The 21,935-nt window shown below is 38.7% G+C and overlaps 1 protein-coding gene across 1 annotated transcript in view; it reads right to left on the bottom strand.

Annotated features, from left to right (window-relative positions):
- SLC28A2 (solute carrier family 28 member 2) overlaps positions 1-18,432 on the bottom strand; it is a 47,474-nt gene extending 29,042 nt beyond the window's left edge. The window contains exons 1-10 of the mRNA XM_056133984.1: positions 18,387-18,432; positions 17,086-17,177; positions 16,867-16,955; positions 10,682-10,770; positions 9,330-9,513; positions 6,947-7,088; positions 3,522-3,635; positions 3,090-3,167; positions 2,641-2,721; positions 2,123-2,203 (exon numbers count right to left, since the gene is read on the bottom strand). Of these exons, the coding sequence (XP_055989959.1) occupies positions 2,123-2,203; positions 2,641-2,721; positions 3,090-3,167; positions 3,522-3,635; positions 6,947-7,088; positions 9,330-9,513; positions 10,682-10,770; positions 16,867-16,955; positions 17,086-17,166 (939 nt within the window). The 5' untranslated portion in view covers positions 17,167-17,177; positions 18,387-18,432. The remainder of the gene's footprint in view (positions 1-2,122; positions 2,204-2,640; positions 2,722-3,089; positions 3,168-3,521; positions 3,636-6,946; positions 7,089-9,329; positions 9,514-10,681; positions 10,771-16,866; positions 16,956-17,085; positions 17,178-18,386) is intronic.
- Between the last annotated feature and the right edge of the window lie 3,503 nt (positions 18,433-21,935).

Below are 21,935 nucleotides of genomic sequence, written 5' to 3'. Positions count from 1 at the left end.
TAAATAAATTACAGATAGATGACTAAGGACAAGGTTAACAAAATAATCATAAGGAAGAATATTTGTGGGTCTGGGAAGAAGGTTGAAAGTGCTGGAGCACAGGCATTGATTGCATGGGGGAGGCCTGGGTTTGATCCCTGCAGCACTACTGCCAGTGATCCTTGAGCATAGAGCTAGAAGTAGCTCCTGAGGATAGAGGGATGTAGCCCAAAAGTCTGAAGAGAGAGAAAGAGAATGTTATGAAGTTATAAAGATCCAGCTATAAAAATTATATCAGTAGCAATCTAAAATATTGGTGCTGACCATTAAAATGGGACCCTTGTTAGCCTGGTTCCTGCCTAAGCAGAGCCCCTGGCAGCCACTTGCCTCCACAATCCAAAAGCACTGCCATGTCCCCATCCTGATCCCACCGTCTCAGGACAGACCTAACCGAGATATAATTTGCTGAAAATTTGGGTATGCAGGTTTTGTGACTGAAATCTCCAAGGCTTTCTTGGAGTCAGGATGGGTTACCTCCCCCTACTTCCCTGTACTTCTGCAAGTCTAGGGCAGTCATGTCCACACCTCAAAGCTGCAATTCAGTTAAAAAGCTACTCCAACATTACCATCCCAATAAAAATATTGGATGTCCTGAACAAATATGATGAACTCTTAATACCTGTATTGCAAACCATATGGCACAAAAATAGAGGAAGGCTGGGGTTGGGGGATGCAGTGTTGGGGGAAGGAAATGAGAGAGACTGGTGATGGGAAATGGAGGATAGGTAGTGGATCATTGTATGACTGAAATCCAATCATGAACAGTTTTTGGTCTATCTCACAAAATATTCAATAAAAAAATTTTTAAGTAATGTGCAGGACTGGAGTGATAGTATAGAGGTTAGGGCATTTGCCTTGTACGTGGTCAACCTGGGTTTGATCCCCAGCATCCCATATGGTCCCCCAAGCACCGCCAGGAGTGATTTCTCAGTGTGGAGCCAGGAGTAACCCCGGAGCATCGCTGGGTGTGACCAAAAAAAGCAAAAAAAAAAAGTACTGTGGAGTTCATGCCTGGTTCAGTCAGCTTAATCAATGACTGAATAAATAGCAATAGTCCTACATTAAAAATAAATAAATAATCATAAAAAATGGACCCCCTGTGTTCCTATGTGCTAAGGCTATTAATAAGAATAATTCAAAATTCCTGTCCTTTTTAACTTACAGCTTAGCAGAGGAAACAAAGATGATTATGCGTAATTATAGCAGAATGTAGAGTGCTATGGTAACAATATGCAGAAGTATTCTGAGAACATATCACAAGCAGTTAATCACATAAGGCTTCCAGAAGGAAAGATTCCTAGGCAATACGACAAGTCATTGTCCTTAACTTTGAGCTGATCATTCACAGCACATATTGAGTACCTACTTTGTACAGACAAATGCATCAAACAATTTTTGTGGGTAGGAAAGTTGTTGTTATCCTTAAGCTTTGCCTCCATGAAAACAAGGGTCACAGGGAGAAATTAGAATATACAGCAAGCAGTATTCAGAGCCCCTGGAGAATAAGATTTCCCCTAAATTATTTTTTGGGGGGTGTTCACCAGTGATGCACAGGAGTTACTCCTGACTCATGAACTCCGGAATTACTCCTGGCAGTGCTCGGGGGACCATTTGGGATGCTGGGAATCAAACTCGGGTCAGCCACGTTCAAGGCAAATCCCCTACCCACTGTACTACCACTCCAACCCTTCCCCTAAATTCTTATGTAAGAAATTTTACCAATGACTAAGTATCCCAAATTAAGTTGGCTTAGGTAAGTATTAGTAGGCATGAAAAGTGAAAGTAATGAGCTGAGTTCCAGGCTGGATATAAAACTCAGCAATAGAGTAGTTAAGCTTTACTTGCATGGGTGATGTCCTGGGTTTGATACCTGACATTGAAAACAAACCAAAAAAAAAAAACTTTAAAAAGAGAATAAGAAACAAAAATCTGAGTTCTCTTTGTGTTTCTGAGTTTTCTTTAATCATTGGTTGCCTGTGCACTCTTCATTTGTCTGATTTTTCAGCAGAAACTCATATTTTTCTGTTTTCTGACACATGCTCTGCTCCCCAGAGAGAAGACCAGAAGGCTGCAGGGTGCTTACCATACCCACAAAGATGTTTCCTGCCACAGCCAAGGTCTCTGTGGCAGTAGTGCCCATGGTGATTTGCAAAAACCAGGCAACCTAAAGAGACACAAAGATTTAAGTCACTAACAGTCACAGGAAAATTAAAGAGTACTTGGTAAAATCTCTCCTCCACATTACTGGTAAGGAAACTGAGACCCAGAGCACTATTGTGACAAACCAGAGGCCATAAAGCTAGTTACCACCAAGCCTGGATCAGAACTCAGACTTGTTAGCATCCAGAACAAGTACATAAAAGCTCAGGGTGAAATGATGGCTGAATTCATTTTCTCCTCTGCTTCTCAGCCTGCCTAGAACCTATGCCTAATTAATGGTCTGATATTAGGCATTCTTGAAAGGATTTGCTTCTTCACATTGGTTTCAATGCTCTAAATGCTACACATATGCATTTCCCTAAAGGAAGTGTGATCTTCATGTCTCTTGACAGATCACAAGATGAAAGCCCATCTCCTAACCGTTAGAGAAGAATGACTCACCTTCTGGATTACCCACTGAACAAGGCCCAGGTAGTAGAGAATGGACATCACACATCCAAAGAAAATGATAATTGGTAAGGACTGTAAAAAGAGTGATGGAAAAAAAGCTAAGACTTCACAGTGAATGCAATCACATACTCAGGGCATACTTGGTTTTGGGTTTTAGGCCTCTAAATTAAGCTTCAGTATCCCAAGAGAAGCTAATACAATGTAGAGACTCAGTGGATTTTTAAACACAAACAAGTTTAGAGATACATTTTAAAGATATAGAAATTCATTATTAATCCACAATGAAGTATTCTCCAATCCTTCTTCCCCAAGCCCTCTATCAACATCAAGATGAAAATGATAATCCTATATTTTTTCTTTTATAGGTCCTGGGGGGATTGCTCTCTGTTTTACACCTCCCCTAAGATTGACTTCATTTCTGCCCATAATATAAATATAACCTGAAAAGCAAAGACATCCTTGACCAGCACGTCACCAAAGACAAAACTGGAGCCCTCCACAGTGTAGTTCAGGAAAATCTGGAGACAAAAAAAAAAAAAGAAAGAAAAAGAAAGGGAGAAAATAAGAATGAAGTCAGAAAGGACATAAGAAAAAATGAAACCAAGCAAATAAGTAATAAGGACCTTCAACAGCAACTAGGTTGGCATCCCAAGGACAGCTTGAGAACAGGCTGTCTGCGTGAGCTGTTCATTAAATAACAGTACTCAGCAACAGTCCTCTTGTTCATATGCTTACGTGTACTCCAGTACACTCTCTGCTTTCCCACAAGATCTCCCATCACAATTTGAATTAAGAAAATGCAGTCATTCTTTTCATCCTTCCCCCAAACCTCCTTTCTCTGTTACATATTTAACATATTTAACTTCTCATACCTGAACCTGGTCTCCCAGCCATTGAAATGCATTAAATCCAACATCAGTTCTAATGACCAAAATCCCAAGGACAAACTGAAGACCCAGGCCCCAAAGCACTGTCCTCCAGGACACCTGTAACCAGTAAGAATAGTATAGAATAGACCATCAAAATATTTAAAACAATTGTTAATAGACCCAATGAAAAGCTATTTTCCAAAAGGGTTGGACCAGCCGGCATTCCCACCAGCAGTGAAGGAGGGTCCCTTTCTCGCCACATCCGCGCCAGCACCGGTTGCTTTTGTTCTTGTGGATGTGGGCCAGTCTCTGTGGTGTGAAATGATATCTCATTGTGGTTTTGATCTGCATCTCTCTGATGATTAGTGATGTAGAGCATTTTCTCATGTGCCTTTTTGCCATTCGAATTTCTTCTTTGCGAAAGTTTCTGTTCATTTCCTCACCCCATTTTTTGATGGGGTTGGTTGATTTCTTCTTGTGGAGTTTAACCAGTACCTTGTATATCCTTGATATCAACCCCTTGTCGGATGTGTACTTGGTGAATATCCTTTCCCATTCTGTAGGCTGTCTTTGTATTTTGGTCACTGTTTCTTTGGAGGTGCAGAAGCTTCTTAGTTTAAGATAGTCCCATTTGTCTATCTCTGTTTTCACTTGCTCGGCCAGTGGCGTGACATCTTTGAAGATACCATTAGCTTCAATATCATGGAGAGTTTTGCCGACTTTGTCTTCAATAAACATTATGGATTCTGGTCTGATGTTGAGGTCATAAATCCATTTTGATCTTACTTTTGTGCATGGTGTTAGGCAGAGATCTGAGCCCACTTTTTTGCATGTAGCCGTCCAATTTTGCCAGCACAGTTTGTTGAAGAGGCTTTCCCTGCTCCATTTCACTTTTCTTGCCCCCTTATCAAAAATTAGATGATTATATGTTTGGGAGGAAATGTCAGTATATTCAACTCTGTTCCATTGGTCTGCAGCTCTGCTTTTGTTCCAGTACCATGCTGTTTTAATTATTACTGCCTTGTAGTAGAGTTTGAAGTTAGGGAGGTTGATTCCTCCCATTTTCTTTTTCCCAAGAATTGCTTTAGCTATTCGTGGGGGCTTATTGTTCCATATAAATTTCAGGAGTGTTTGCTCCATTTCTTTGAAGAATGTCATGGGTATCCTTATAGGGATTGCATTGAATTTGTATAGTGCTTTGGGAAGTATTGCCATTTTGATGATGTTGATTCTCCCCATCCATGAACAGGGGATATTTTTCCATTTCCTCGTGTCCTCTTTTATTTCCTGAAGTAGCGTTTTGTAGTTTTCCTTGTACAGGTCCTTTACTTCCTTAGTTAAGCTGATTCCTAGATACTTGATTTTCTGGGGCACAATTGTGAATGGGACTCTCCTTCACTGCTGGTGGGAATGCCGGCTGGTCCAACCCTTTTGGAAAACAGTATGGACGACTCTCAAAAAATTAGAATTTGATCTGCCATTTGACCCAGCTAAAGCACTCCTGGGAATATATCCCAGAGAGGCAAAAAGGTATAGTCGAAGTGACATCTGCAATTGTTTGTTCATTGCAGCACTCTTTACAATAGCCAGAATCTGGAAAAAACCTGAGTGCCCAAGAACAGATGACTGGTTAAAGAAACTTTGGTACATTTACACAATGGAGTACTATGTAGCTGTTAGAAAAGATGAAGTTATGAAATTTACATACAAGTGGTACTACATGGAAAGTATCATGTTAAGCGAAATGAGTCAGAAAGAGCGGGATAGACACAGAAAGATTGCATTCATCTGGGGAACATAAAGCAACAAAAAGGGAGAGTGACACACAGGAATGGCTGAGATTAGTACCAGGAATTTTGCTCCATGAATGGAAGGCCAGCCACAGGCTCTAGGTGAAAAGGAAGCTCAGATAGAGAAGAGAGTACCAAATGAAGGGTGTTGTGAGGGCCCTCCCAGGGTGGGAGAAGCATGCTAAAAGTAGTCTATAGACCAAACATGATTGCCACTCAGTGCCTCTCTTGCAAAACACAGTACCCAAAAGAAGAGAGAGAGAACAAGGGGGAATACCCTGCCACAGAGGCAGGATGGGACGGGGGGGGGGGATGAGGGGGGGGGGATGCTGGGACCCATGGGGATGGATGACGGGCACTGGTGGAGGTATGGGGACTTGATCATTGTATAACTGAAACCCAAGCACAAAATTTGTAAGCCTATAACTGTACCTCATGGTTTTTCACTAATAAAAAAAAGAAAAAAAAAAGCTATTGACAACAACACAATAGTAGTAGAAAACTTTAACACCCCTGTATTACTCCTGGATAGATCACTACTAGGCAAAAAGTCAACAAGTAAAAAAAAGCCTTGAAGAAGAAATGGAATAGATGGGTCTAAAAGTCACATAAAGGGCTCTCTGTTCCTCAAAATGTTGAATACGCATTATTATGTAGGGCACATGTGTTGTTCTCCAAGATAGACCATATGCTGGATCACAAGACATACACCATAAAACAAGAAGATGGAAACTGTATTAACTATCCTCTCAGATCATGGTGCTTTAAAAACTGAAATTAATTCACAAACAGAACTGACGGGAAAAGTCAAACATTTGAAAATTAAGCACAAAATAAATCAAAAGGATTTTCTGAGTTAAAAAAAAAAGACCATTGAAACAATCTCTGGGGAAAAAAAATAAAGATACATAATGAGAGCAACAACTGGTCAAAGGCAACAGAACTGGAGAATTGAGCTACAGAACTGTGCTTATTTAGGGTAGAGAGGTGAATTGGAGAGGCCTATGGAACACTGGTGGAGGGACACTGACGATGGATACAGTGTTAGAATTATGTATGCATGAAATTATCATTAATTATATTCTAAATAATGATGCTTCAATTAAAAAATGGGCAGGGGACAAGAGCATTATTTCAAAATCTGTTTGTAAGGGTATGTGAGGACTCTTCCTGGGATATTAACAATAAATCTAGGTTAAGATAGAGTAGAAGTAGAGAAAACAAGACAGTAATATGTGAAAGCCATATTTTTTCATCAGCTTTCTATAACTATGTCTACAAATTTGATGGTATACATATATACATGTATGTGTCATAAATCAAAGTTTTAATATTATATGTGCAATAGAAGTTTATTCTCTAGTGAATTCTATTTTCTTCCCTTTTTTGTTTCTTTACACTGGCCCAGGTTCAAAAACTTAATATCAAAACTCTTTATTGATCAGATATATAGTGTTAAAGGGCCACTGAGAACTTAAAAACTTGGGTTAGGAGCAAAACTGTCAAGGAGGCAGTTTCAGAAATTGTTAAGAACTTAGTTCTATGACCTGTTAATCAATGCTTGATACATGTGGGCTTTAATTAGTAACATGTGGTCCCAGGTTGAATACTCTGCCCAACCCAAGTAACCAGACTCACTGCACTGTGGTGTCTGGAGCAGGCAAAGAGGATGAGAACAAACATGCAGATTCCTGCGAAGGAGATCAGCTGTTCTGGCCTTCGGGCTGTGTCTAGGGCCAACCACAGGATAAGGCCAATCAAAGCAATTCCTGCGAACACCCTGAGGAGGGAATATCAAAATCATGGAATGAATGTAATAATGAATAGAGACATAAGTTGGTTTAGAAGAGTACCACAGCTATATATCCAAACTAGAGAGTCAACAACACTGACAACATGAGATGCAAACTATAAAAACCAATTCAAAAATGTAACCATCAAGGGGGCACGCTGGCGGGGGGGGGGGGGGGGGGAACGTAGGCACACTGGTGAAAAAAAGTTGACTCTAGTGGTGGGACTGATGTGAGAACACTTTATATCTAAAACTCAACTATCATTAACTTTGTAAGTCTCAGTTATTTAATAAATTTTTTAAAAATTTAAAACCAAAGAAAAAACAGGGCTGGAGCAATAGTACAGCAGGTAGGACATTTGCCTTGCACACGGACAGCCTGGGTTCAATTACCAGCATCCCATATGGTCCCCCAAGCACCACCAGGAGTAATTTCTGAGTTAAAAGCCAGAAATAACCCCTGAGCATTGCCAAGTGTGACCCAAAAAAAAGCAAAAAAAAAAAAACTTAAGAATTCACCCCAAGTATAAACTAAGGAACTCAATTTTTTATTGTAAATGAGACACAAGACATATCTTGAGAATCATTTGTGATGAATTCTTTAGCAACCAACCTTCTCCCCTACTTGTTTGGATGGTAGAGTTTGAACCAGTCCCAGAAGTATTCAGGGCTTACTCCAGGTAGCTTCAGAGGACCATGCAGGGTGCTGGGGATTGAACTCAGGTCAACCACGACCAAAGCAAGCATTTTACCTACTACACAATCTCTCTGGCCCCTCCAATTCTTTTACTTACAGAAATAAATGGAAAAAGGTCAATCTAAACATGTAAATTAGATGGCTTCCTTTCCTCAAGATTCCACACCAGCAAAATGTCATACGAAATTTTATTCTTGAACACTTTACCAATGAACAATCAAATTATTAAAAATAGGTCAAAAGTTTGCTTTGATTCAAAGAAAAGTGCCTGCCACGGAGGCAGGCTGTGGGGCAGGGCAGAAAAGGCATTGATGGTAAGGAAACTGGGGACACTTTTGGTGGGAAATGTACACTAATGAAGGGATGGGTATTGGGACATTGTATGACTGAAATCCAGTCACGTACAACTCTAACTGTATCTCAGAATGATTCAACTGAAAAGTAAAAAAAATAAACAAAGATTTAAAAAAAAGTATGTTTTGGTCCTCCATGGATCCCTGTGCAATTTCCAACCACTATCTACAAGAAAAACAATAAAGATTAAGCCACAAATCAACTGCCTCCACCCATAATTTTATGGTCCCTCATGTATCCAGCAAACGTGATCAGTACATGAACGTTCTCCTCAAGCTTAAATGCTGGAGTCATTTTAGACCAAGGGAAAAGATTAGAAGGGCAGTCACTGAGAAAAACAAAGCACATTGTCCATCCATGGAGATAACAACAAAAGGCATAAAACTTAATTTACAGGTAAGTTTTCACTGTAAATTCATGTTTATTAAAGTAAATAAACTCTACTTAGAGAATCTACCTTCCTAACAAAGTCTGTCAGCTCTACATCCTAATTCACACCAAATTTTGGTGTCTCTTCAAATTATTGCTGATACAAATCTCATTAATACCTATTTTTCTGTGCATCCAGAGAAGACCAGACAGAGAAATGGGATTTTTAATGAAAGTTATTTTCTCATTCCAAACCCGTGCTAAAAGGACACATGACATGCCAGAGTTAGATGATCTGTGGCTGCTACAGAATGAGACTCCATTTACTCTTAAACTCTAAGAAACTGCTCAAAACACCAGTTAAGAACAGAGAGGTTCTGAGATTAGAAGGGGGCAGGAGGAAGCACAAGATTAGTCAGGGAGAAGTTGATTGACATGTGGCCTCAGCTATAAGTCCTCTCGTTTACTACTTTATGGAAAAGGAGAATATTTTTGTTTTCCTCATTTATGGCATGAGCCCTAACAATAAATAGTCAGAAATACTGTCTAACACTTAATCCCGCCTAGCTGCTGCAATATTGAGAGCATGGTACAGGAAACTAGATTAAAGTCCAGTACACAGAGACCGTTACTATCTACTCTCTGAGTCCTGGTTATTGAAGAGTGTAGGTGAGGGTATTAAAGACACTGGAGGACTGTCAAAAAAAGATCAAAAGAGAAGAGAGCTTGACTGGGGTTTTGACACATTGTGGAACCAGGAAAAACTGAAGGGCTTATTTTGTGCAACATTTCAACCAGTCATTACTCACCGTTTCATCCAAAGCTTCAGGCAGGGGTTTTTAAAGGGCTTCAGAGAACAAGTTATTTTTTTACCAAAGAACTTTTTCAGGTAGTGGTGAACCAGGACCAAGAGCACAAAACAGGTAAGGACAAACAAGGCCAGGGCCCTTTGGAAATCCATTATGCAGGCTATCAGGAAGTAAGCAGCATAAGCTAAAGAGAGAAGGTACAGAAGAAGGGTCAGCAAAGCAGTGTGTCCAGGGGTACATGTTTTCATACAACATCTGTCATTTAAAGCAAGATCCTCCCCACCAACCTTGTCATCAATCCCCATTGTCACACAGAGCTGAGGCTCTCATGCCAGGACATGGATGACTCACTGGCTCTTCTCAAGGATCTCCAATGAGATTCAACTTGGTCTGAACACTGTATAGCCACTTGTCTCCTCCTCCCTTCCATTTTATCTGATATATTCCTTGGGATGCATTGGATCAGCATTTGCCATGCATTCTTTAAAAATAATTTAACTTCAGTCATTTTAACCTTTTTATTGACCAAAACTATGTAAAGGGCTACTAATAGAAAACATAGCTATATGGTCCTCAGTCCAGAGCTTTCTAACTCACCCCTAAATAGAACTTTAGTTCTCACCATCCAGAGTCCTCAAACATGATGCCAAAGATCTATACATTACATTACTATACATAAAGATTTATTTACATATATATACATACACACTTGTGTGTATATATATTAAAATTATTGAATCACTATGAGATGCACAGTTACAAAGTTGTTCATGATTAGGTTTCAGTCATACAATGTTTCAACACTGGCAATATATTTGAAATGGAGATTTGCTGTGTTTTTTCAATATTTTATTTCATTGATATTAGTGGTATACCAGAAAATAAGAAAATAGGTTTCTCTCATAAAGACAAGAAATGTCCTGTTGTCTTGATATTCAATCAAGACTAAAAAAAGACAAACCTATATTCTTTGAAATATGTCTATCAAATAATATATATTTCACATGTATATTTTATAAATGTTTATATATGATGTGTGTGTTTGGGTTCCAGGGATTAAACCCAGAGCTTCCCATATGTGAAACATGCATTCTATCACTGAGCGACATCCCCAGCTTTAGTATATTTTAGGTAGTGGTTTATTGTTATATCTTACTTATTCCTGGAGATTCAATTCAATAATTCATAGTTCTCATTACTACAAGTAATCAGAAGACCTGAATATCAAATAGCCCATAATTTATATCAATTTGAGAGTGAGGTTTCTTTCCATCCAGTAATACTCTTGACATACAAGCTTAATTTCCTAAAATGATTGTGTCTGTCCCATCCATTAATTCTCATCACCTCACCCAAACACAACAGGATCTGCAGAATCTTCTTGAATAAGCCAGCATGTGTTTTGTAGAAACTTCTTGCCCTGGTGAAAGGCTGTAGCTTCCTACTAATGAAAACCCAAAAGTTAAGATAAAATATGTTACATCCCTTTTGTATCAATTCCTAGGATTTAAAGATTATCTGGCTAGAGAAGAAATTTCTTTTGATGAATGAAGTAAATCATTTCTCCATGAGGATATTAGTGTCTGGACAATGGCAAGAAGTCCAGATCAACCTTGGCCCAGCAGCAATAAGCTAGATTAATCCTCCTCAGTCCTGACTAGCAATATTGTCTGTAATCTTGTTCCATAGAAATAGCCAACAGTACACATTGGGGAAACTCCAGAAATCTACTCCTACCCTGTTCTGGATATGTCTAAGTATCCACATAGTGAAAAATTCATTCTTCTAAGATAGAGATTTCACCTTATTTCTAACCCCACACAAACTCCTAACCCTGAACAGCAATCATATGGGCATGACTGGCCAGGACACCACCAAGCCATCAAGAATATTTGGGCCAGGAGGATGGAGCTCAAAGGGGGAGCAAGCACGGTGGCTCCCAACAGCAGAAAGAACCCGAAAATAAGGACCCTGTCACTTCGACAAAATTGAAATGACAATCAAAATTCTTTCCTGAAACAAAAGCTCAGGACCAGATGGATTCACTAGTGAATTCTTTCTACTCTTTAAGGAAGCGCTACTTTCTATCCTTTTGGGGGTCTTTCAAGATATCAAAGAAATAGACACTCTCAAACACTTTATATGAAGAGAGTATTACCCATATACCAAAAGCAGACAGAAACCGCACCAAAAAAGGAGAATTATAGACCAATATCCCTGGTAAACACAGATGCAAAGATCTTCAATAAAATACTAGCAAATCAAATTCCAGCAACTCATCAAGATCAGACACCATGACAAAGTGGAATTTATCCCAGGAATTCAGGATGATTCACCAAATGCAAGCTTAACATATTATGAAAAAATCATATAATCACATCAACAGATACAGAGAAGGCATTTGACACGATCCAGCACCCTTTCATGATAGAATCTTTCAACAAAACGGGAACTGAAGGAACTTTCCTCAACATAGTCCTAGCGATTTACCATAAGCCCACAGTAAACATATCCAAATTAAAAGGAAAAATTGTCTTCCCTCTAAGATCAGGAACAATACAAAGTTTCCCATTCTCACCACTTCTATTCAACATAGTAATGGAAGTACCATATTTACAATAGAAATCAGGCAAGAAAAAGATATTAAGAGCATCCAGATAGGGGTCTGGAGAATAGCACAGTGGGTAGGGTGTTTGCCTTGCACACAGTCAACCCTGGTTCAATTCCCAGCATCCCATAAGGTCCTCCGAGCACTGCCAGGAGTAATTCCTGAGTGCAGACCCAGGAGTAACCCCTGTGCATTGCCAGTTATGACCCAAAAAGAAAAAAAAAGAGTATCCAGATAGAAGCTCTCACTGTTTGCAGATGACATGATACTGTATTTTGAAAGCCATAAAGACAAAAAAAACCTATTACAAATAAAATTTGTATAGTAAAATAAAAATCAACACAAAAATGTCCATGGTTTTTCTATACCCAAATAATGAAGAGAGAGGAGAGATTTTTTTTTTAAATCCCATTAACAATTGTGTCTCAGAAAATCAAGTTCAAGGAATTGGCTTAACTAAAGAGATGAAAGACCTATACAAGGAAAACTAAAAACACTACTTTGATAAATAAAAGAGGAAAGGAGGAAATAGAAACACATCCCCTCTTCATGGATTGAGAGGATTAAGATGGTCAAAATGGGAATCCTCCCCAAATCAGCATACAGATTCAATGCAATCCCTATAAGGATACTCATTACATTTTTAAGGAAATGATCAAAAGATTCTGAAATTCATACAGAACAACAAAAACCACACACACACACACACACACACACACACACACACACACAAAGATCCAAAACAATCAAAACAAACAAACAAACAGCAACACACACAGCCAATACAGTCCTCAGGAAAAAGAAGACAGGAGGCATCACTTTCTCCAAATTCAAACTGTACTACAAAGCAGTAGTAATTAAAACAGTGTGGTACTGGAATAAAGACAGGCCCATGGATCAATGGGATTTGCTCGAGCTCGAGCAAAGGCCCTCCCGTTGATCGTCGATTTGCTCGAGCAGGCCCAGTAACGTCTCCATTGGAGACTTTGTTGTTACTGTGTTTGGCATATCAAGTAGCTTGCCGGGCTCTCCAATTAAGAGACAGACCCTTAGATATATGATCAGCTAATCTTTGATAAAGGAGCAAAAAAAAAGTGACGTGGAGCAAATCCTCTTCAATAAGTGGAGTGGAGAAAACTAATCTTCCATGTGCATAAAAACAGTAATAAAAACTCAGACTTCTTTCTAATGCCATGCAGAAAAGTCAAAACAAAATGCATTGAATACCTCAGTATCAGACCTAAATCTAGGAAAGCACAGGTATAATCCTCCATGACACTGGATCACTGAAGTTAGAGGCATCTTTAAGGACGAAATGCCACTGACTGGGCAAGTGGAAATAAAGATAAATAAATGGGACTACATTAAGAAGTTTCTGCACCCCAAAGGAAATGATGACCAGAATACAAAAACAGCCCACAGACTGGAAGAAATTATTTGTCCACCATTCATCCAATAAAGAGTTAATATCCAAGATATATAAAACACTGGTAGAACTTTACAAGAAAAAAAATCCAACCCCATCAAAAAATATAGAGAATAGATGAACAGAAAATTCCTCAAAATAGAAATACAAGTGACCAGAAGTCATATGGAAAAAATGCTCTATATTCTCACCACCAGGGAAATGCAAATCAAAACAATGATATATCCCATCATACCACAGAGACTGGCACTCATCAAAAATAACAAATATATATATATATATATATATATATATATATATATATATATATATCGTGGGACCCAGGGATGGATGGAGATGGATGGAGGCTAGGATGAACTGAGTACCTGGTACCAGGCCATATGTGCAGAACATGATCCTAGTGGCTCTCCTGATTGGGATCCCTGGTGCCACAACAAAGCATGTACTTTCCAGCACACTGCAACAAAGTGTGTGCAACCAGAGATAGGGGAGAAACTTTTATGGCAAATGGGAGGTAACATACGGGCATAGTTGAGGGTCCTGAACACTACATAACATTTTTTAAAGAGTTTTCTTTTTAAAAATTAATTTTTAATTGAGACTGTGAAATAGATGCTTACAAATCTGCTCATTAGGTTTCAGTTACACAGCGTTCCAGCACCCATCCCTCCCCAGTGTACATTGTCCAGCACCAGTGTCCCCAATTTAAAAAGATTATTCTGGGCTGGAGTGATAGTACAGCGGGTAGGACATTTGCCTTGCATGTGGTTGACCTGGGTTTGATCTCTGGCATCTCACAGGGTCCCCCAAGCAATGCCAGAAGTAATTCCTGAGTACAGAGTCAGGAGTAAGCCCTAAGCATTGCTGGGTGTGACCCAAAAAGAAAAAAATTAAAATTAAAAAATAAAATAAAAGAATTGTCTAAGGAAACAAGAGCCAGGAGGATTAAACCATGGTTGAAAGTCGGCCTCAAGCTTGCTCGGGGAGAGAGAGTTGGGATAGAGAAGGGATCACTATGACAATGATGATTAGAGGGATCGCTCTGGAATGGAGATGTGTGCTGAAAGTGGATAAGGACCAAACACAATGGTTTCTTGGTATCTGTATTGCAAACCATAATTCCTCAAAGTAGAGAGTAAGAAGAAAAGTGCCTGCCATAGAAGCAGGCAGTGGGGTGGGGGTGGTGAGATGGATACTAGAGACATTGATGGTGGGAAATGTACTCTAGTGGAGGAATGGGTGTTGGAACATTTTATAACTGAAACTGGATCATGAAAGCTTTGTAACTTTGTATGTCATGGTGATTCAATCACTGTATCACTGTATCACTGTTCATCAATTTACTCGAGCGGGCACCAGTAATGTCTCCATTTGTCCCAGCCCTGAGATTTTAGCAGCCTCTCTTTACTCATCTTTCCCAACGCTGCCATATTGGAGGCTCTTTCAGGGTCAGGGGAATGAGACCCGTTATTATTAGTGTTTTTGGCATATAGAATATGCCACAGGTAGCTTGCCAGGCTCTACCTGTGCCTCTACCTGTGGTGATTCAGTTCTTGGCCCTGTCACATGTAGATTTTGAATGATGCTTTTCTTCTTCATCCTCTCTTCTCTTTGACTCCCAAGAATGTACAATTTTACTTTCTCCATTAACCCTTATGATGCATCCTTCTCTATCTCTTCTAGTTTCCTTTTCTACCCATCCCTCAATCTGAGTAATCCAGAAGATTTTTTTTAAAAAAAAGATAGAAGTTCATTTCTATGGCTTAATTTCATAATTTTGGGGGGAAAGGCTAAAGATTGGTACCTACCCATTGCTGTGAAATTTTAATATATTATAAAACATCCTTTAGCATAGCAAGTACTCAAGAATGGCAACTATTATTTTTGTGGTCAGTCCAATCAAAGCTAATATTTCTAAACTCCCAGTATTAACGGTACTGGGTATATAATAATTTCATTCATATAAAAATTACATAAAAATATATGTGTGCAAATATTGACAGCATATGGATGAGTCTTCTCAATAAGACCCCAGACACCCAGAAAATGGAGTCTGACCCCTTGTCAATCAAATACCATAACAGTCATTTCTTGGCTCTTCAATCCCAGTACATATTTATTAAAAAAGTCTGTCCACTATATTTTTATAAAAAAAATTTATTAAACACTGCCACTCTGCAAAAATATATACGTTTTTAATTTTTTCAAATAAATATGTGTAGGGCTCTGGTTTCAATCCCCGAGACAAAAAAAGAAAAACAAAACAAAACAAAAAAATTAAAACACCACTAATACCATTTGTTGAATCTCACTGGTGGTTGCTTTCCTGCTAAAATGGTAGATCTGAACAATAATAGTGGAAACTGTAGGGCCCACAAGGTCTAAAATATTTACACATGGTCCTTTACATAAAAAGTTTACCAGTTCATAGTCTTTGTCACAAAGGTGAACAAAAATATATCAACGAATACTCAAAATTACTATTCCAGAGTCATGCATAAAATGAGATACATAAAGTAAGTGGAAAACAAAACTTTGAAGTAGTCATGTCCACAATTTTATTAGACAGTATATGTGAATGTGTACATAAAAGTGACTTTCTGGAGAAGAAAAAAGAATTAAACGTATTAGGCCTTCTTTCACTGTGAGTTCTCTGAATTAATTCTTAAAGAGAAAGCTAACAAAAATGACCCACTTTTGGCAGGAGCGTCTTTGGATCATGGTTACACATTTCCTTTATAATTTATTTCTTATCTTCTCCTAGGCATCTAGATTCTAAATATTCAGAAACTTGGTGGGAAAAAAATATGATTTCCTTTGCTCTTTTACTCAAAGTATACACTTAGCTAGTAATACTCTTCAACCACCACCATGGTGAAACTAAAATACTTTTATAAACCTTCAGTTCTTGGCCCTGTCACATGTAGATTTTGAACGATGCTTTTCTTCTTCATCCTCCCTTCTCTTTGACTTCCAAGAATGTACATTTTTACTTTCTCCATTACCTCTCATGATGCATCCTTCTCTATCTCTTCTAGTTTCCTTTTCTACCCATCCCTCAATCTGAGTAATCCAGAAGAATTGTTTTTAAGAAAAAAAAGATAGAAGTTCATTTCTATGGCTTAATTTCATAATTTTGGGGGGAAAGGTTAAAAATTGGTACCTACTCATTGCTGTGAAATATTAATATATTAATTATAAAACATCCTGTAGCATAGCAAGTACTCAAGAAATGGCAACTATTATTTTTGTGGTCAGTCCAATCAAAGCTAATATTTCTAAACTCCCAGTATTAATGGTACTGGGTATATAATAATTTCATTCATATAAAAATTACATAAAAATATATGTGTGCAAGTATTTACAGCATATGGATGAGTCTTCTCAATAAGAACCCAAACACCCAGAAAATGGAGTCTGACCCCTTGTCAATCAAATACCATAACAGTCATTTCTTGGCTCTTCGATCCCAACTAATCCCACTCCAGATAGAACACCTGTACCTATGGTGATCGGGAGGTCCCAGTCCATTCCCAAAGCTGTTTCCTTGCTCTACAGTCCTCCTGGTTTCCTCCAGATTTATTCCGTCTTCCTAGAAGCATAGGGAAAGTTGGTGTGAGTGATAGGACCCCCACCAGTGATGACTGGATTATAGCAGTCCCAGATCCTCCACCGAAGCCATCCAATAGCCCACAAAGTTGTATGGAAACCACTAGAATTACCAAGAGCTCTGTTCCAGAGTTCTCTATGCCCACCTTCATCGTGGGCATACCAACAGATTCACTTCCAGTTGTTTGCTCCATCTGCTATTCTCCTGGGTGAAAAACAAATAATAACATGGTTATAAAGAGTAGTCATTCTAAAATCAAAAGTCTTAAAGAGGCCCTGAAGAATTTTTTTACATATTTTTGCAGAAAAAGCAGAGTAAGTATTAAGTCCTGAGCACCACTGGGTGTGCCCCCCAAAAAATAAAACCCACAAAAATAAATTAAAATAGAATTTAAAAATATAAAATTAGAATATTGGAAGCATAATTTTATATGATAAATAATGACAACTGAGACTTCTATTTCCCATGATGAATAGCTAGAAAAGATGCAAACCAAAAAAAGAAATAAAGAGCAGGAAGAACTCAAATAAATTTTGCCCAGTGTTCATTCAGGTCTCAGCACCTAGATGGAGAACAACTCTGTTTGGGTTTTTTTTTTTTGCTTTTTTTTTTTAATTTTTATTAGTGAAACACCATGAGGTACAGTTGTAGATTTACAATTTTTTGTGCTTGGGTTTCGATTATACAATGATCAAATACCCATCCCTCCACCAGTGCCCATTTTCCACCACCATGGATAATATCCCTCCCACCCCCATACCCCCATCCCACCGTGCCTCTGTGGCAGGGCATTCCCTTTTGTTCTCTCTCTCCTTTTGGGTACAACTCTGTTTTTGTCTCAGAAGGAAACTCCTGTTAGTCTGGGGAGCTGGACTGAGTAAAAAGAAAACATAAGAGAGAGCAGAGATCTGGGAAGACCCACACCCCAAATATATTAGTGAAAAATGTATTTACAACTTTCAAGATCCTTATTAATAAAGAACAAGAATTGTTTTTAGAGCATCTAATCCAGAGCTTATCCTTAAATAAAAATAATCCATGTGTAGAATAATGACTATCCATGTAATTATTCCAAATAAAGCTTTAAAGCAAAATGAGAAGATCAAGTAACTAAAGCCAACATCTAGACCTCACCTATAAGCAGCACTAGAAAACATTCAATGTCATGTCCATTCTGAACTGTTCTTTGCTTTGCCAAAAAATTTCCTTCCCAAAGAAATGATTTTTATAAGAGGTAATCTCTTCAGACATTTAAATTACAATTCATTGAACATACATAAATTTTGTTGTCTATATATTAGGGTCATATTGCAGGCATAGAGCTACTTGAATTTGGCCTAAATATGTTCATTAAAGAAATTTGAAAAAAAACAGGAAATTAAGTCCCTGTCCTCCCCCAAGACCCTTGCTTACTCCAGTTGGCAGGATTCCTGCTGGCTCCTTAGTAAAGAGAGAACAAACAAAAATCCAGCTCAGCTCTTGAGACCCTCTAAAGAAGGCGGGATCAACAGCTATCAGCAATTGGTTGGTGGAGTTGGAGGGTAGGGTTCACAGGAATTGTTCCCAGAGATTGGCTCATCTTCACTTCACCTGCAGAGGAATATTTAACTCTCCAGTTAAATATTGAATAACCTGAATTAATTTTAAAGTTACAGACTTATTAGGAGTGTTAAACATTATTCAGCTGGATGGGAGAGACAGTATAGCAAATAATAGGCTTGTCTTACATGCGACTAACTGGGGTTCAATCCCCAGCATTTTATGTGGTCTCCTGAGCACAGCAAGGAGTGATTCCTGAGTGCAGAGCCAAGAGGAACCCCTTATCATTTCCAGGCATGGCTAGAAAACAAACAAAATTCCTGAGCAATTTCAACTAGACACATCAAGAGAAGCATTGACCAGCATGGAATTTTTCACTGGGGACCCTGCAAGTAAAAAGCAAAAGGTAACTCAGAAAATGTAGCACTTAGCACTGTGAAACAAGTTTTTATCAAATAACAGAGCAGAGCTACCTGTGATTAGAATGCAATGGCTGCTGAGAAGTCAGTCAACAAATATCTGCTATTGTATAATTTTTTAAAAATTGCGTACAGTCTTCATGTCTTTTAGGTTTGTACTGGAGTAGTTTCTTTCTTTCTTCCTCTTATGTAAAAAAGTAGAGGTAGAAATGGACTATCAAGAACTGTCTAGAGAGTCCGTTAAGTACAGGAGAAGTAGGCTCAGTATGCAGACTAAAAGTTTGGGTTCATTCTAAATCAAACAGGGAGGCAGAAGAAAGATGAACCTAAGATGCATATGGGAACAGGAAGCCAGCTAGATAAATCAAGTCCCTGCCCTCCCCCAAGACCCTTGCTTACTCAAGGTGGCAGGAATCCTGCTGGCTCCTTAGTAAAGTAGTAACAAAAATCCAGCCCAGCTTTCGAGACCCTCTAAAGAGGGTGGGATGAACAGCGATTGATTGGTGGGTTGGAGGATCAGGTTCACAGGAATTGTTCGCAGAGATGGGCTCATTTTAAAGCCTATCTTCACATTGCCTGCTAGGATACAAAAGCAACCAGGTCAGACAAGGTGTGGCTCTAAGCAGAGGAAAAGGATGGATAGAGGGAAGCACTGGTTATTGGTGGAGATGGAGAAAGGAATTAACAGAAGAATATAATTCTTCAAATTTATTCAACAACTACTTTTATGCCCTCCATCTTCATGTAATGCTCTAAAAACATTCCAAGGTGATTTTCTCCGTAGATACTCTCCCTTCTCCCTCTGACACTCTGTCCCTCTTTACCTGCCCAGTAAATCCCTTCTGCTCCCCAATAAACAGGCATCAATATGCATCTGAGGTTCACTTGATCTATACATCACAAAAAATGATCACTACCATCCCAATTATAAGGCACCATATCCTTAGGCTGGAGTGAGAAACTACTCTTTTGAAAACAACAACAACAATAACAACAACAACAACAACCCCCCCCCCAAAAAAGGCCCAAAATGTAAGTCAGTCTTGCCCTCTGCCTTCTGCTCCCATCCCCAGTCTTTTCTGTACCCTTACAAAAAGAATATATTTTTTGAGAGGGAGACAAATTGTGAAGTGAGATTCAGTAAATAATATGGGAGGAAAGAAAGAAGGAAAAATATTAGAGAGAAAGGAGCTTATCCAGAGAAGAAAGAAAGAAGGAAAAATATTAGAGAGAAAGGAGCTTATCCAGAGAAGAGAGAGTCAAGTTTGCCTTTGCAAACTATTTCCCAAACTACTTCCTCTTTTGGCTTTCTATGTAATAACAAAATGACTCCTTGTTCAGGGGGTTGTCCAGTGAAAGAACTTGAAACTTTTGCTATTCTTTTTCATAGTCTTATCATGACCTTTGGTTGATGTTGAAGTTTCTTTCACAGGGTTCAGCATTCTCAGGGACTTCCTTTCTGTAGTTCAATGGTTTCCCAGCCCTCGTGTCTTTTAGGTTTATATCAGAGTAACTTCTTTTCTCCTCCCTTGACTTCCCTCCACAAACTTGCTCCCATCTACCCACCTGCTTCAAGTATCAATACACATCCTAGACAACTCATTTTACCATACTGGACCCCTTCTGTTAGTCTTAACTAATGCTTTCTCATGAGATTATGAAAATTAAGATTATTTAGTAAGGAAAATGAACTTGGAAACCAGTAGTGACCTTAGAGTTGTTGACTACTATCATAAGGCCTTAAGACTAATTCAGAAAATTAAATGTATTCTCAAGCAGATGTCATATAAATATGACTCTGAAGTCTCTTCTGCTCATCCTAGATCACATTATATGTTTTAATTTTTACCTTAATTTCCAAGTGCAGGAATAAGGATTGGGATAGATCACAGCTTCAGTCCAGGAGAAACGATACCAGTGATCACCTCTCTCTTCTCACACTCACTCTTTTCTCCTTCTTTTCTACACTCTAAAGAAGTCAATCACTTTCACAAAGAATTCAACACCTTTAAATGCAGGTTTTATTGACATAACCAACCGTCAAAAAGAAGAAAATTGACCAGGTTGATACCTCCCCCAATAAACTTTTGGCTCAGAGACCTTGGCTTCATTGCTTAAATGTTTGCTTTGCTGCTCTATCGTGAATAGTCTGATAAACTCTCTCAAATAACAGATCAGGAAGAATTAAGTGATTTACTCAGAGCTATTAGCTAGTAATGCCTCTACCAAACCATATCCTGGGATTCTTACTCCCAGTTCTGTATTATTTGTGGGAGGTGAAGTATAAGGTACATAAGAGACTGTCTGTTCTGTAATCTTTTACAATTCTTCCCCAGTGCTAGAGACTTAACCTGGGAATTCAACACATGTAAATCAAGTGATGTGCTGCTGAGCCATATCCCCAGTCATTTACAATCTTAAAAAAAAAAAATCAGGGGCTGAAGAGATAGCACAGCGGGTAGGGCGTTTGCCTTGCATGCAGCCGACCTGGGTTTGATTCCCAGCATCACATATGGTCCCCTGAGCACCGCCAGGAGTAACCCCCTAGTACAGAGCCAGTAGTAACCCCTGTGCATCACCAGGTGTGACCCAAAAAGAAAAAAATTAAAATCGGTGGGAGTCAATTGAAACCATTTTCCCTCTGTCAATATTCAGTCCTGTGGATACACTGGCCTCCCTGAATGCTGGAAGACCTCCCAATCTCTTTCATACTTCTCTGATTCTGGAAACTCACTGCAGACAGTAATCTAAGATAAAGCTCATCTTCTTTAAGTAATTAATATCCTGTGTATCCAATCTCTGAAAATAATTTTTGCATCTATTTTGTTAAAAAAAAAAGTTTTGGTGCCAAGGACCATGTATGCAGGATAAGAGCTTTCTCATAAGCCACATCCTCAGCCCCCCGAAAAAAAAATATTTTTTCAAGTAATAAAATGTTATTGAGGGAAGATACTAATTGAAAGGAAAATGGGGATTCTCCAGATTGAGAAGGGAGACCCAAAGT

This window comes from Sorex fumeus, unplaced genomic scaffold, assembly GCF_029834395.1.
Source record: "Sorex fumeus unplaced genomic scaffold, SorFum_2.1 ptg000098l, whole genome shotgun sequence".
Taxonomy (NCBI): Eukaryota; Metazoa; Chordata; class Mammalia; order Eulipotyphla; family Soricidae; genus Sorex; species Sorex fumeus.
The sequence above is the reverse complement of the archived record's forward strand: the minus strand, read 5'-3'. Positions and strand labels throughout refer to the sequence as shown.